This window comes from Mauremys reevesii, linkage group 8 (assembly GCF_016161935.1).
Source record: "Mauremys reevesii isolate NIE-2019 linkage group 8, ASM1616193v1, whole genome shotgun sequence".
In the NCBI taxonomy this organism is placed as follows: domain Eukaryota; kingdom Metazoa; phylum Chordata; order Testudines; family Geoemydidae; genus Mauremys; species Mauremys reevesii.
The window spans coordinates 12029411-12045367 of record NC_052630.1 but is presented as its reverse complement, the minus strand read 5'-3'; the positions used below and the strand labels follow the sequence as shown (position 1 = coordinate 12045367).

The following is a 15957-nucleotide window of genomic DNA, read 5'->3' as shown; positions in this document are numbered from 1 at the left end:
AGCTCTGATCGAGCTATGTGCTAAGAACAGAGTGTAGCGGTGGGATAGCCACCCCGAGTCTGATCTCATCTGAGACCATAGGTGTGTGCTCAGGGCGGCTAGCCCCTCCTGGTGCTCTCACTGCAACTGCTACGCTCCTGTTTTTAGCACACTAGCTTGATATCTGCTCAAGCTGGAATTTACATCTCCAATGTATACACACCCTCAGTTTCCCCAACTGCAAAATGCGGGAAGGGAGAAAGAGAATGATACCTCCTCCTTCCTCACTTGCTTTGAAATCGACAGGTGATCAAGCACTGTGCATTTTGAGTGTTCTGATTATTACTGTTTTATTAAGACAAGGGAAGAGTAAATTTCCTGCCCTGACTCTGCTGACAGGCTGAGATGGTGGTTTTCACTGACCCTATACAAAGTAGATCAGTATCACCTCTGGGTAGTAAATGCTAATCATTTTGCTGGATAGTTAAATTAAGACATCAGTCTGGCCTGCAGTGAGATGCTGTGGCTGGAGCACATTGTTCCGTTCCAGTTCCTCCTCATCCTGTTTGGATGGTGATTACAAATGCTGGGTGCAAGGCTAGAGAGGTTGGTGTTTTTAGTTGTGGCATCTGGCTCGTTGGCGTGTTTTAGTAGCAGTTGCATTGGCTTCTTTTCAGTTGCCTCTGGCTCTGTTAAGAATCAAAGGTGAAGCTGCCGATGGAATGTCTTTTGCTCCTAGATGCTGTCTCATTTTAATACTGATTGTCTGTAATTCACTTGGCTATATGTATCTATTAGTGGAGAACATCATGCACACAGTACGGGAAGCACTTGGCTGCATTTTACTAAATAGCGAATATAGAATTAATTTTCTTTCTTTTTTTCTTTGATTATTTTTTTTAAACATGCAGTGGTCGACCCCACATCTCATAAATTCCTCTTCCCTTTTTTCAATGGCAGTACAAGACTCAAAAACCAAGCCTGCATAACAGTTCTTGCAGAAACAGCATCTGGCTCTTTGGCAGACTCCTCCGCCAGTTGTTGTGTTTGTGGCTTTGGAGTTGCTTCTGAAGCCATCACGTGTTTGGGGTTTCTTAGGAACTGTCTGGACTGCACTTTCCCTTACCAAAGTTTCCTTTGACTCAAGTTTTGAGCCTGAGAAATGTAGTGTTGAAAAGTTTGTGACTTTGATTCCGTGCAAATTTTTCTTCGTAGCCTGAGTCAGGCTGCTCTGTAGTGCAGAGAGGAAGGTCCAGTAATCATGTACAGTATGGCCTAGTCGGAGATGGGTCCAAGCTACAAAAAGTCTGATACTGGGTGGGGCTGACCAGCCATGGACACTGATTATCTTCAGTGGAAATTACAGGTGTTCAGCGCTTCTCAGAATAGGACCTACCTTTTGGATCCAGATCAAAACTATCCCAAAGTTGTGGGGAAGTTTGATTGGGGCCTATTTTACATAGAGGGCCTGATTAGTAGAGGTACTGAGTGTTGAGCACTTGCTGATCCCATGGGACAGACTCTGATAACCTTTATTGAAAGATACCTTACTCCATAAGTGATCACATGGCAATTAGTGAAGCTACTTGTTGACATTGTGAATAAGAGTAGAAGAATCATAGGGTTAGAAGGGACCACAAAGGTCATCTAGTCCAGTGGTTCTCAACTAGGGGTAAACGTACCCCTCAGGGTACCCAGAGGTCTTCCAGCGGGTACCTCAACTCATCTAGATATTTGCCTAGTTTTGCAACAGGCTACATAAAAAGCATCAGCGAAGTCAGTACCAACTAACATTTCATATACACAATGACTTGTTTATACTGCTCTATATACTATTCACTGAAATATAAGTACACTATTTATATTCCAGTTTATTTTATAATTATATAGTAAAAATGAGAACATAGGCAGTTTTTCAGGAATAGTGTGCTGTGACACTTTTGTATTTTTATGTCTGATTTTGTAAGCAAGTAATTCTTAAGTGAGGTGAAACTTGGGGGTACGCAAGACAAATCAGACTCCTGAAGGGGGTACAGTAGTTGGAGAAACACTGATCTAGTCTAACCCTATGCCAAGATGCAGGATTTGTCATGTCTAAACCATCCAAGAGAGATGGCTCTCCAGCCTCCTTTTGAAAACCTCCAGTGAAGGAGCTTCCCCGACCTCCCTAGATAGTCTGTTCCATTGTCCTACTGTTCTTACAGTTAGGAAGTTTTTCTAGAGATTTAATCCAGCTTGTTGACTTTATTTTGAGTTGTGGGTCATAAGCATCTCTCTGAAGTTAGGTGCTCATCTACAAAGCGCAGGGTATTCTGACCAGAAGGGTTGCTTTGAACCTTTACCTACTTTGAAAGTAACAAGATTTCCATGGGACAGCATTTGAAGTCCAGAAATAAGAACTGCTCTGAATGACTTGAAGGAATGAGGAATTTTACTGCTGTAAAATTGTAAGTGTTCAAGCTTGTATCTGAGCAGTATTTATTGTTTGCTTAAATAAATGGGAATGACTTTCAAATGGACACTTCATCATGATTTTATTTCCATGCGGGAAATTAAGCCAGTCTGAACAGAAAGCCATGAGATGCAGATCTCCACAGCTTTGTTCAGCTAAGGAGAATGAAGGATAGTACCAAAATGAAGCTCTAATAAGTGAGTTGAATAAATCAGTGATAATAGCTTCCCTCAAGAGAGGTCAAGTGCTTCCCCATGTAGCTAGGATGGCTCGTAATACAGAGAGGATTGGGGTGCAACGTTGTTAGTTTCTGAGACCATTTATTTGCATATTCTTCTACTACATTGGCTCCTACTACACTGGTTAGCACACGGTAGCTCGGACACCTGTATGCTTCCCTGAGACTTCCAGGGCTCAGCTTTGTTTCTGACAGTAGGACAGCCTTTTGTAGTGTTATGAGCCAAATCAGTAGAGTTGCTTCATGTGGCAGTTACTACTCTCCATTTCATTATGGTACAAGAGAGGCACCGTTTCAGGGTCCAATCCTATAAAATGCTGTTGGCCTCCATAAATTGCTGAGCTGCTATTGACCTCAGTGGCAGTGGAGGATGATCAGCCCTTGGCAGGACCAGGCTCTTGGAAAAATTGTTGTTGAATTTTACGGCACGAAATGATTTGCAAGTGGAAGAGAATATTTGTCTCCTAATATTTCCTCACCAGTATTTCCTCCTCACTGACACTTGATTTCATTGGCCGACATATCAATAACTTTTTGGGGGGAAGCAAGAAATCCGTATCACTCTTCTCGATTGAGTGCAGTTGCTAATTATTATGGTGTATGGCAATTGATCGACACAACCTGGTGGAGCTACCCCATAGGCACGTTTGGCACGCTGTATTTTTGGAAGGAGCTCCTCCTAAAACTCATCACTTGGAGGTTTATTTTCCCATTGATGAATGATCATTTAGGCAGGAGGTTCTTATTAAAACTGTTGGGAATTGCCCACGTAAAACTACCCCTCTTCTATCTCACATGTATGTCTTGCATGAAATGTAAAGTTGACTCCTGACTGAAATGTGGCTGTTATTTTGACAGGCTCCTTTTGAAAAGGTAACATTCATATTTCTGTTCAGAACCGTTGCGATGTCTAAACAAAGTCATATTTTTATTTGTAAGTCAAGTGAAAAATGTGTCTGTTTGGAACTTCCCCAGTCTTCTGGAGTTACTTGGAATGTAGTATCTCGGCCTCGTGGCTGAGGGATGAAAACATTATCTAAGTTATATCAGTGTTTATTTATTTATTTATTTATTTATTTATTTATTTTCTTTCTTTCTTTCTTTCTTTCTTTCTTTCTTTCTTTCTTTCTTTCAGTGAGTCCATTGCTCATGAAAGATCCTGGATTGGCAATCCTGGAAATATAAATTCTCTCTTAATCCAGACCCACAGATATTCTCAGGCAGCTGTAATGCAAATTCCACCACTATATTTCAGCCTAGAGAGACTACCTCTAGGGAGAGAGGAGACTTCAGCCTCCATGGCCTCTCTGCTAAGGCTGCTAACAAATCTGATGGTGGTTTATATGAAGTTGATACCTTCCACCAATCACTACATAGATCTCTTAGAATTATTGCTCAGTTGTCATTTTACAGCCACCACATAGTAATAACTTTTGGTCAATGCCAACTTGGGTCAGCATCAAGCTAATGATCAGATTACGGAAAGCTAGAAATCATATTTCCAATTCCTTCAGCCATCCAGGCTCCTACTTTTGCTTTTAGGGCCCTGTTCTTTCCCCGCTGAAGGTAGTAGATTTAGTATGAGCTTCTGCAGGTGAAGATTATATATATAAAAAGCTTTGAGTATTTCACCTAGTAATTGTTCTTTTCAGAGGGTACATCTTAATCCTGTTCCCCCAAGAAGAATAAATCCAGTACATATGCAAAACCATTTAGTATATATTGATTTTTAGTTGAATGTCCAAATAGCTGTGATTTATCTTCCTGGTTTTCAATAGGCAGTTTTCAATAGCCACGTCTCTCCCACTGGGTTTAGTTGGATTTTATGCAGTGTTTAGGTGTTAGAGTTTTGTTTTTTCATTGTTATACAGTGTAAGCAAGGGTAGTTGTTATATCCAAAAGATCAAATCAAGACAGGTCTGCTTAAAAATGCTGCCAATAAGATCTTTGTCAAACTTGTTTTGCGACCTTATACCAGCAGTGGAAGAGTAGGTTGATAAGCACTTGGCATTTGCCTGTAGTTTACATGCAAATTTGCATTATACAACAAGCTGTAAAGCTTGGAACTGCCTCAGTCTTTTGGGGTGTTCATATGCAGGGGTTTGGTTTATAAGCACTGCATTCTCAGGACTGAAATCTTGGTGCCCAGAGCCCTTGATCCAGCAAAGCACTTAAGCAAGTGCTTAATTTTAAGTAAATGAGCAGTCCAGTGGTTTCAATGGAACCACTTGTGTTTAAAGTTCAGTTTCTGCTTAAGTGCTTTGCTGGATCAAAGCCCAAATTTCTTCTTTATACAGTCTCTGGGACTGAAAACCTTTCCTTAATCTAGAGCTCTGTAGTGTCCACTTGCCCTAAATGGCGGTACACCGATCTCCGGTGCAGCTCTGGACCCAGATTTGCACTAGAGCCTGCTATTGTTTCACAGAAGGTGATTAGCAAGGATTCTTCCAGTTCTTAATTTCATCCTTATCTCAATGCTCCTGAATGCTCCAAAGTGTTCATCATTAAGTTCCCTGGTTATGTGAGCTCACATTTCTTTTTATTTGAAAAAAAAAAAACAGAACAAACTGGGAAGAGAACAAAGGGAAAGAAAAGCGACCCCAAAAGAAAAGGAAGAGATGGTAGAAAAAGTAGTCCTGAGAAGAAAGAAAAAAGGAAACCAGGGAACGACTCAGTCTTGGGACAGTTGGGTAAGTCTGACTGTGAGAACACAGCACTGAAATATACTGAGTGCAGAGGCCAAAGTCATAGAGTTAAAGGAATTCCAAAGGCTTCCCTTGTTCATTTATTTTGGGGGAGGGGGGTGTTAAATGTAGTGCTTAATGCCACAGATAGCCCTAGAGACTAGGCTCTCTTGCTTATCCACAGTGGGGTTACATCCCGGGCATTAGCTGTGTGAGCTTCCTTACACTGCTTCTGCCCTGTACTGGAGGGACCAGAGTACACTAACCCCCACCCTGACACTGTAGGTGGGGTCCTTTGTCTGTAGGCTGTCAGCTAGTGGCATAAAAGCTTATGAAGTATTCAGCTCTGAGGCTGAAGGGTTGAACTCCAGCTGGAGGAATGCATTAGAATATTGCAGTGAGAAATAGTGATTTTACTTTCTGGCAATGTAATCTGACTTCTCCACTCTAGTGTAGTGTTCATTCTCTGCATAGTCTGCAACATGCGTCCTGCTGCTGCTTGTGAGTAAACTGCATGGGCCATGTGTTTTAGTTCAGTGCATGCTGCTCTGTTCCTCTATGCACCCTCCATCACAGGAATGAGTTCAGCCAAGTGGCTGCTGCTGGCAGTCCCAGACCAGCCAGGAGATGGATGCAAAATGACACTGCTTTCTCAGCACTATTTCTAGTCTTTTTGATATGTAACATCTCCAAGCCCCCCATCAAATATAACCCTCTGCTACATAGCAGGAGAAAAGACCTAAAGAAAAAGGGCTTTTTCAACAATTCCCTTAGCAACCACAAATGATTTCTTGTAGAATTTGATCTCTTTTCTACTTTCTGATGTTGATTGAGTGACAGTTTTAATTCCACCCCCCTTGTGTCAGATTACTGTGGCCAGGTGCAGAAGCTTGACTTGAGCACCAGCAAGCAAGGGGTTAATTCTATGTTCAGCTGTCCCACAGGTGTAATGGCCTAGCACTGGAACTGACAGCCCAATCAGCAGTTCAGAGGAAAGCCAGGGAACACTATAAAAATAACTCCCTGGGCCTGTGGGGGAAAGAACTTCTGGGGGGAGGGGATTGCGTTTGGGGCAGGGTGGGGCAGGGGCTTATACCTGGCTTTCTCCTCCCTTTTCTGTTAATATAAAATCCTGTTTTGTTTTTTCTTACAACTTGTTAACTCTGAAACTGAAGCCTTAGAGGAAGAATTTTACTTAATGAAGGACATTCTCTGTTACTATTGAGATCAGCTGTCCCGTTCTGCTAGCTTAGAATGACCCAAAAGTCCTTCCCTTGAGAGAGCTCCCATGATGCCTTGACATGCTGTGAAAAGCCCCCTGTAAATTTTAGTTATTGTCTGCAAAACTCATTCCCCCCCTTAAGCATATCCTACACTTACAGCAGCAACTGATTTAAATAATTTAATTCTGTGCTGATACCTGGCAGAAATGTTTTCTTACTCCTTGTGAAATGGAGATACTGGGCCACGTGTCCTGTCAACATTTTAAAAAAGAAAGTGTTGAAATCTTTAAACCAATGAATGATACAAACCTCCTCACAAGAATAACAACTATAGACATGAATCGCTTCCTCCACAACACAGTCCCACGGACCTCTCCCTAACGCATCTGTAGTTTCCTTTTAAAAAAGAGAAAAAAATATTCCACATCAAAAATCTGCCCTTCTCTCATCCATTTTATAAACAAGACTAATGGTTTTTATTATTTCTTTACAATTTATTGAGAGAGTATTAACAAGTTTACAAATCCTTGCCATGTAAATATCCGCAACCAGACAATCATTACAACAGGGAGCTTTTTGTTAGAGACATTTTGCAGGAATATACTCATCAGATCTTTCTATTTAACAGGGTCGTACCATAGTACACAGAGAGCATCATGACAACTTTTCACATGAATGAGACCAGTTTTTAATGTAGAATTCCAGTGGGTTTCAGTCATAGCAATTAGAACAGTGCAAAAGTGTCCCCTCCCATACATTTTAAAGGCTCTTATCTATTCTAAGTAGTGGTGACCTCCATCACTTCTCTTGAGAGACTATTCCACATGCAGGCAAAGCTCAGTACTAGGAAGTTTTTCAACCAAATTCTTCCCTCTTTTACTTCTAGTTAGTCCTCTTTGTGCTACTCCAAATAATTCCTCTCCGGGATCCACTCCTTTCAAGTATGGCTCTAATGCCTGTGCCCTTCTGTTATCACTTAATCATACACATTTAGCTGCTTTAAACATTCCTCATCAGTCACTCCCTCCAACCCACTGATCGTTCTTGCTCCAGTTTAGCCAGTCTCTTTTGTACCTAATGAATGCAGTCTACCAGGTGTCCAGGGGGAAAATCCATCTACAGCACCAATGGCAGGATATGACTCAAGGCAAAAGAACTCTGTAGCCTGGACTTACTAGGCGTGATTTTGAAGATCAGTAGGTCCATGTTGGGCAGACCAGATTTTTCACAGCACAGACTGTTATCACACTTCCACTTTTCTCTGAGAAATTAAATAGCATCATCCAGTCATTGTCTCCAGGTGCAAATCCCGTTCCCTGTAAGGATTTACCAAATTCTTAGGATCAGATAAAATTAGTCCAGTCTGTTACAGTAATATGAACATGAAAAGTAACATCTTAAGAACGGGAGTGTCTACAGTGTTATTTCAGAGCTGCTGGGAATAGATTAAAACCGCTCTCTGTTTAATGACGTCACATATGATATAGACACTTATCACTGCCTGTCTTTAGAAATTTGGCTCAATCATAAATAAATCTTCATAACAACGGCAGACCAAATCCTGAGGTTCTTACGCAGTCCTTAGCCCAATTTTCCACTGACTTCAATGAGAGGTTAGCCTAAGTGAAGACTTCAGCCCAACGTTTGAAACCTCAAAGCCAATATGAAATGCTGTCAGCGCTGTTCCTGTTTTGATGTGTGCGCAGTGGCTGTACAACTGCATGTTAAAGTCAATCAGCCTTTTTAAATTTGAGGACGGTTTCTGTACTAATATTTGCTTAGTGCAAGCTCAGAGGTACTTCTGCGAAAGCATCTGAGTCACAGGCAGTCAAAATGAATGATCCAAGGCAGATATTTATTTGAGGAAGCTAACACTGTATCTAATATAGAGCGGTTGACATATACTACACATTAAACCTCGGGTCTTACCTTATGGCTTAATGGATTGCTTACCAGCATGACCAGTTGGTCTCTCCTTTATACTCTGCCCCATAGCAAGAGAACTAAGGGGCCACTCCAGTAAATGAATACTGAATACATCTGCAGCACTCAAAGGAAACTTTTCTTCATGCAATATATAATCAGCCTTCAAAATGCGCTGCCACAGATGGGGGAGTCGGATAATATATGAAAAGGGTTCTCATTTTTATGACCATTAATAACTTTTATAGTTATGCATCTCTGGTGAGGAATATCGTACACATGCTTCAGGGTACTCATGGAGCATCTGAAGGGTCAGGCAGGAGTTTTTTCCCCACTCTGTCCATCATTTCCACAAATGATGAGACATCTCATGGGGGATGGGGTTTGACTTCTGAAGCATTGGATGCTAGCTAGAGACAGAGGCCAGATGATCTGAGCTGTGTGGCAAATCCTACAATCCTACTCATCATAAGCATGATCATCAGTTTTCACTTATTCTGGTTCCGATAATGTTACATTCACACTGGTGGGATCCTAACCAGCTATCAGTGCCCATATAGTTGAAGAAGAAAATTAGAATAACTGTTTAAGAGGCTAAGACATAGTATGTAGAACCCGTGATGTTGTTTGTGTTTTCCCAGCAAAGGGGAAGGCAAGAATCCAGCCAAAGACCTTCCTTACCTAACTACCCATATAAAGATTATGCCAGGAGGGTGTTTCTACCCAGCCCCCATGTAAGTGTTCTGTCCTAGGGCTCTCATCAACCCAAAGCAGCGGCCTGTAGAAATAGAGCTCTCATAGCTGAATTCATCCAGCCCTTCGTCTGCTGCCCATTCTTCAGAGTTTCCCGCATGTGTTAGCACTATAGCTGAAAGAACTGTAATAATCCTGTATGGCCAGATACCAGGGTGTTTCAGTCCTGTTCTCCCCGATCACCCAGCCTTCACAATCTTCTCAGCCTTGCTGGTTAAGTTCTGTGTGTAGTTTGTCTTGAACACCATATAACCTGCCCTAACACACTGTAGGTCTTTGTCCCCCCTTCTAGTGGCTGTACCACACATAGAGGAATATAATTTGGCTGTTGGGCCTAGTCCTTTATGCAGTCAACGCTCATGCTTTTCGATCCAAACATCCCAGGTTCAGTCCTCATAGAAGTCCGATCTGGGGGCAATGTTATAAGTGGTGGACGGTGTAGGTCACTGTCATGTAAGGTATAAGAATACCCCAAATTGACCATTATTACCTGAAGTAAGGTATGCTTGCCATTTACTCACACATTACTTGCTGTATAGTGCATTACAATAGACACTGGAGCCCCTCCACGTTTGCCGAATACTAAAGAATTGTTCCAGGTTCCTTACTGCAGTTTATAGTTTTGACACTGCATAGATGCCTCTTACAATCGAAGCACAAACTGAATGATTCTGACTTCTAAGACAGTTGTCCTTTTTATTTTTACAGGTTTGTCAACTTCCTTTCCCATAGATGGGACCTTCTTCAATAGCTGGTTGGCCCAGTCAGTTCAGATTACCACTGAGAACATGCCAATGAGTGAGTGGTCCTTGAACAATGGCCACCATGAAGACAACACTCCAGGCCTTTCAGAGGAGCTTTTACAAGATGAAGAGACCTTGTTAAGTTTTATGATGGATCATTCCTTGAAGTCACCATTCAAGCATAGTGATGCAACAAAGAAAGTTAAAAACAAAATGAGAATGAACACTAAGAAAAAACTGTCAAGAAATGACTTGAACACAATCTTCAAGAGTCACCAAGAGGAGGGTTCAAATCAGTGGACTAACAACACAAATAACTTATCAGATGATAGCACAGAGCCCTTTGCCCATGATGCAAGACCTAGCAAATCAGAGAAAGGAACGGCAAAACTTCACATGGACTGCAAAGGGGCCAGTGAAATAAAAAAGACAGCTAAGAAGGGATCTTCACATCCTGTTCCAAAAGCAAATGATTCTCATGCCTCATTGTGTCTGAGAAGCTCCTTAAGCAATGAGGAGGAGACAGTGAATTGTACTCAGTGTGAGTCCAGTTCTCTGACTAAAGTGCCTGACTCAGTAGGTAGTCCGAAAACGGTAGTGAGGTTCAAATTACCAAAGGAAAGCAGAGGGACTAGGAGGTCACAGATCCAGAAGCCTGACACCGTTAACGGGCCTCCAGTCAGTGAAAAGGCAAAGGTCATCTTGCATCATTTTGACAATGAGACTGATGGCTACTTTTCTGATGCAGAAATGAGCGACTCCGACATGGAATCCGGAAGTGGCAGAGTGCAACATAACCAATTAGATTCAGGAAATGAGGATATTGTCAGAATGAGTATTTTGGCATCGTAACTCCACCAGATTTACCAACTGTGACAGTTCTATGAAGCCTAAACCCAGTTACAACTGCCATGTTCAATTTTTGCCTGGTATCATAACAAAGGGTTTTTTTAATATGTGTATATATAGTTTAAAATTCAGCACTGTTGTCTTTCTCTTCTCTATATGCTGAGATACAGCTTAACCATCACCAACATAGATTACTGTAACAATAGTCGTCCCTTCTTAGTTAACTTGCATATCCCAGTTAAAAGAAATGCAAGCATGCGTATCAAGGGACTTGTGCTTGCAGGCAATGAGCAAGACATCCTAGATTCTTAATAAAGAAGTTTAATTTTGCCAGTATCCGTTGTTTCTGCAGGGATGACAGTTTTATGGGCATTATTTAAAGACAGATTTCATGCTCTGTCTGGGATTTTTGCCCCTGTATGTCAGGGTATTGGGGTACTATGAGAACCACCTACACACAACTTACTGAAAAAGTCACTATCTGTCCGTGTGTGCGCACGCACACAAGGAAGTAAAATAAGCGATACTAAAAAAAAAAATTTTTTTTAAAAGCACAAAGAGCTTATTTGAAGAAAGCACTTATGAGTGGAGGAAAACAACATTCTATTTATATTTTATTAAATCCTTTGTTTTTTCTCACCTTCCAGTTTGATCAGAATCCGTCCAGGGGCCAAGAACCAAGATTTAGCCCTGCCACTACATCTGTCAGAGATAGTCGGCAGCACTGTAAACAGTCATCAAAGGCTTTCAGTAGATAGAAGAGACGCATATCTGTGTTAGAGCTGCATCGCTATCTACAAATATTCCTCCTGAGTAGCTCTGGGTATTTATTGATGTAATGTAAACCTCGGAGGTCCTTTGAACCCTCTAAGGGTATTTGAAAATTTTAAGTGATTTACTCAGGTTCATTCATTAGCCTTTACCAAAACATTTGGGCCAAAATGGAGCAGGATGGAGAGGGGAAAAATGTCTTCAAAAACAGGAGGGTTGTAAAATATCAAATCAGTTTATCAAAAGAGCTGATGCCAGCACTTCATCTTTAATGGTTGAAATTACATCCAGCTGTGCTGGGAGCTGTACATTCGAGCCCTGTGTGGGACTATTTTTAATCCTGGTTCCATCCTGCCCTGCAACACCCACTCCCACTTGCTTCCGCTATTAAGGCAGTGGGACCCCCGAGATCCCAGCCCCACTGCAGGGTTCAATACTAGTCCCGCGCAGGGCTCTATTGTACATGTAAACTCACCATGCACAAGAGTGGACAACCGGCCCTCAGTCTAAATGCAATGTCATTTCCAGGAAATTAAACGATTTGCCTTTATCATTTTGTTGTTCTACTAAATACCGTAACTAAAACAATAAATGTATCCCTCCCCATCCTTTTTTTTTTATTCTTTGAATCCTAGTTACAAGCTGTTGACTTGATGTAGGAGGGTGATTCACAAAAGCTGACATTATAAATATTATAATAATTTAATGCATAAAATGTCCCCTATAAGCCTTAAATGTTGTTTAAAAGCCCATGTTACCTATGAGTCAGGCGAATTTCCATGTTTGCACTTGAATGAACCATTATTTCAGTTTTGGCTTCAAAGGTCACAGTTAAATCGTACTACGTGTTTTATTGGAGTGACCCCAGTGTGAGCTCAGGGAACAAAAAACAAACAAACAAAAAAGGAATTCACTGAAACTTTTTTCTGTTGTTTTTTAAAAATAAAAAAAAAAACCTGGGACACTTCTGCAACTGGTAAAACCCATCACTTTCAACAAAAAAACAGATGAATCAGTCAGATAATTTTGTGTATGCCAAAGACTATTTTGACAATAAAGCAGCACAGCCAGAAACCGGAAACTTGTCATTTGGAAAAATTGGAAGTTATTTAGCAACAAAGGACTAGAGACACATTCATGACACAAAACTGAGGTATTAGCTTCCAAGCTTGCTGACGGGGATGCTTCTGTCACTGAGGCTGCATCCTGCTGTTTTGATTTCTGATGCTTTTTACTCATTGGACTCTGAGCTTTCTTTTAAATTCTGTGACTCCGAAAATTGACTATCTTGGCGTTTTTAAATCTTCAAAAGTCCTTCTTATCAAATTATCAGATTGCAGTGAAATTAATAAGATTGGCTAATTCCAAAAAATCAACTCTAAAACCAAACGTACCTGGGTGTTTTCCTCATTTGATAAATTTTATACAAATTATTATCAAAACTGAATGGAAAAAAAAAAGGAACCACCTAAAAACTTTGTTATAAATTGGCATAATCCGCTGAGGTTGGAAACTAAAGTCTGCTCATTAATTAAGGCTCAGTATGTTCAGATAATGTTAAATACAGTAAATAGGACTTAGTTTATCTTATCAGGCTTGCTAGCTTTAGCTACCGTATCCTAGTATAAGAGTCATAACAATAATCAATATGCTGCCTTTTAATGAATCTTGCTTCCGTGTGCTTCACTTCAACTATGGTAAAAAAAAAAAACCAGACACAAATCTCACTGTACACAGCTTCACTCATTAGCTTCTGCATTCCTTGCTTGCTCAGTACAGGAGAGCAAAAGGGGATAGACTTTAAAGAACAACCAAACGAAAGTGGCACCATATTTCTGTTGATTCCGATGCAGCACTGTGATACACTCCATTGTTACTGTGATCAGGAAGTAGTTCAAAACCAAAAAAAAAAAAAAACCAGTTCAAAACAGCCACAAGACTTTAGGCATTGTGATTTGTGATCAGGGAATAAAATTGCACACAGAGGGGGCCAAATTTGGCCTGTTTGTATGTAAAATAAGAACAAGAGAATGAGAGGAAACTAACAGAGAAGAGCTTATCAGAATTACTGGGAGAGAAGAATCCAGAAGAGTATTACCAGGCAGTGGCAGAACATGTGTCTGGTATACACACTCTATGAGAGCACTCGGTACTGTATGGAGATGCTGAATCCATTGTCTTTTGGCTTGAGTTAACTATTGATATTTTGTATAATTGCTGTGGGATTCATTTGAGTGGATTCTTCGATTTATTAGAACCAGTAATAATAATCCCTCGAGTGTCCTGGTTTAACAGAAGAGCCCTAGAGATAATTTGAGGGCTAAGGCATGTTCCCAGCTGCACCCATACTGCACCATTGATGTCCGTGTACGGGTGCCCATACAGTATTCTACCCCATACATTTAGTGGAGGCCACACTAAAATAGACTTATAGAGGCTGTTTTGCTCAAGATGTCTAGGAAATCTCCAGATCTCCACTGGCCGCCTGCTACTGTTTCCAAGGGCATGAGAATTGACAGCAGGCTCGCTGGCTAACAAGGAAAGAGGTTATCAGGGACGAGGTGGTGGCTTCCAGCAGGGGAAAGGTAGGACAGAGGCGTTCACTGTGGGCAGGAGGCCAGATCTAACCCCACCTCCCATCAGGACCAAGGCCATTTCACAGCCATTCCAGTGGCCCCACCAAAGCCCTGGAAACTTAGCTACTATATTCAGTCATTAGACACCTGGTTCCTAAGAAACACTCCACATGCCCTTTGTTCCTATGCCACCTACTTATTTCATAACAGAAATGTTAATAATTAAGGAAAGAAAAATGTACAAGGAAAATATTTTTGATGTATTGTAAATGTATTTTGAAATGATTAGAAAGAAAAAAGTATAATGGTTTATTTTATTAAACAAATGTCTTTAAGATGATATATAACTGCAGGAGTTGATATTTGCACTGTAAAAGGGACCTGTTTCCTTTGAAAAGCACCACCACACTTGTGGATTAATGTGATGATGCACGTAGGCTCTGATCAACACTCATTTCTAATTCATAGAGAACAACCCAAATTAGTGTTAAAGCATTGGTGCCCGGTGGAGTTTCCTGAAGACAATTCTGAGTTTACACATTCATTTTTCACCCCATATAATTTTGCTCTTCTGGATAAGCTGTATTTGGGATATTTTGCACCTTTATTTATTTTTATTTTTAAACATCTAATATTTGGATGACACTTTCCCTCAAAGCACAATAGAGAATTAGCCATTTCAACACAAGGGCGAGAGAACAGATTTCTCTCACTTTTTGTATTGTTAATATTTTCATGACCTCATCCTTGTGTTATCCACATCAGCCTAAGGACTAGCAACTCGTCATAAAGGAACTTCTCTGTCTATTGCCAGGGCAGTGTGTTAATTTTGGTTGTTCTTTAAGGAAATTCCCATGTACTTTGCTCCATTCCACACATGAAACAGACCCGCTTCACATCAGTTACAGGAAACGATATGAATGTCGCGGGAGGAGAAATCCTTCTGTTTTCTTTGTTTCAAAGAACGTGATGTGCCATTTGTTAATATAAAAGAGAAATATTGAAATATATTGAAAAGAGCAATTTTAAATTATTTTTGGCTTATGTTGCAATATTTATTTTCTTGTATTAGAAATTCCTTTGTAGAGAAAAAATGTATTTTTCATTAATGCAAAAACCTATTTCTCCTTTTTGTACATTTTCCATGTTAGTTAATCCTTAAAGCAATATAATGTATCAAACTTGTTCCGTGTGAGACTGTATTATGCATGCTGTTTGTGTTGCCTTGCAATAGCTCTGTCTGCCATTCTTTTCATCATGTTTAGATTTAGTGTATGCTTTAATACACATTGGGACCATGGCCCATTGCTTATGAAAAAAACTTTGCATTCCTCAATGTGTTGGCAAATGCAGTCAATAAAGCAGTGTTTTATGTGTACATTTTTGTTTGAGTATTATGTAGTCAACAGGTTCCAGTGTAGCAAATTCACCTTGGTATCAAAGGACTCATGTCTTCCAAGTGTCCCCCTACCTTAGTAAAAAGAAGGATTTGATTTCTACTACACCTATGACATTCATTTGTTTCTGTTAAGGTTAGTAAGCTGTTAGTTCCCTAATGGTATATTTATGTACAGGGGCGGCTCTACAAATTTGGCCGCCCCAAGCAATCATGCCCCGCGCCCGCCGAGGCAGGCAGCGGCAGCGGCGGCGGCGGGCATGACTGCGGAGGTCTGCTGCTGCGCTGGCGCTGCTCTCTCAGCTGCGGACGGCTCGCTGCTCGCTGCTTCGCTGCTCCTGCGGCTCCATGCCTGCAGGTCCCTGTCGTC

At 40.9% G+C, this 15957-nt stretch overlaps 1 protein-coding gene across 9 annotated transcripts in view; it reads left to right on the top strand.

The window, feature by feature from the left end:
• The window catches only part of JADE2 (jade family PHD finger 2), a 213666-nt gene extending 198097 nt beyond the window's left edge, over nt 1–15569 (top strand). For 7 of the 9 annotated variants that reach the window (XM_039483417.1, XM_039483419.1, XM_039483418.1 and 4 more), the window contains 2 exons: nt 5231–5359; nt 9961–15569. In XM_039483417.1, coding sequence (XP_039339351.1) covers nt 5231–5359; nt 9961–10847 — 1016 coding nt within the window. In that variant the 3' untranslated portion in view covers nt 10848–15569. Of the gene's footprint in view, nt 1–939; nt 1129–5230; nt 5360–9140; nt 9234–9960 lie in introns of those variants that run through there. The other 2 variants (XM_039483424.1, XM_039483426.1) reach the window with 2 other exon arrangements.
• The last annotated feature ends 388 nt before the right edge of the window (nt 15570–15957 follow it).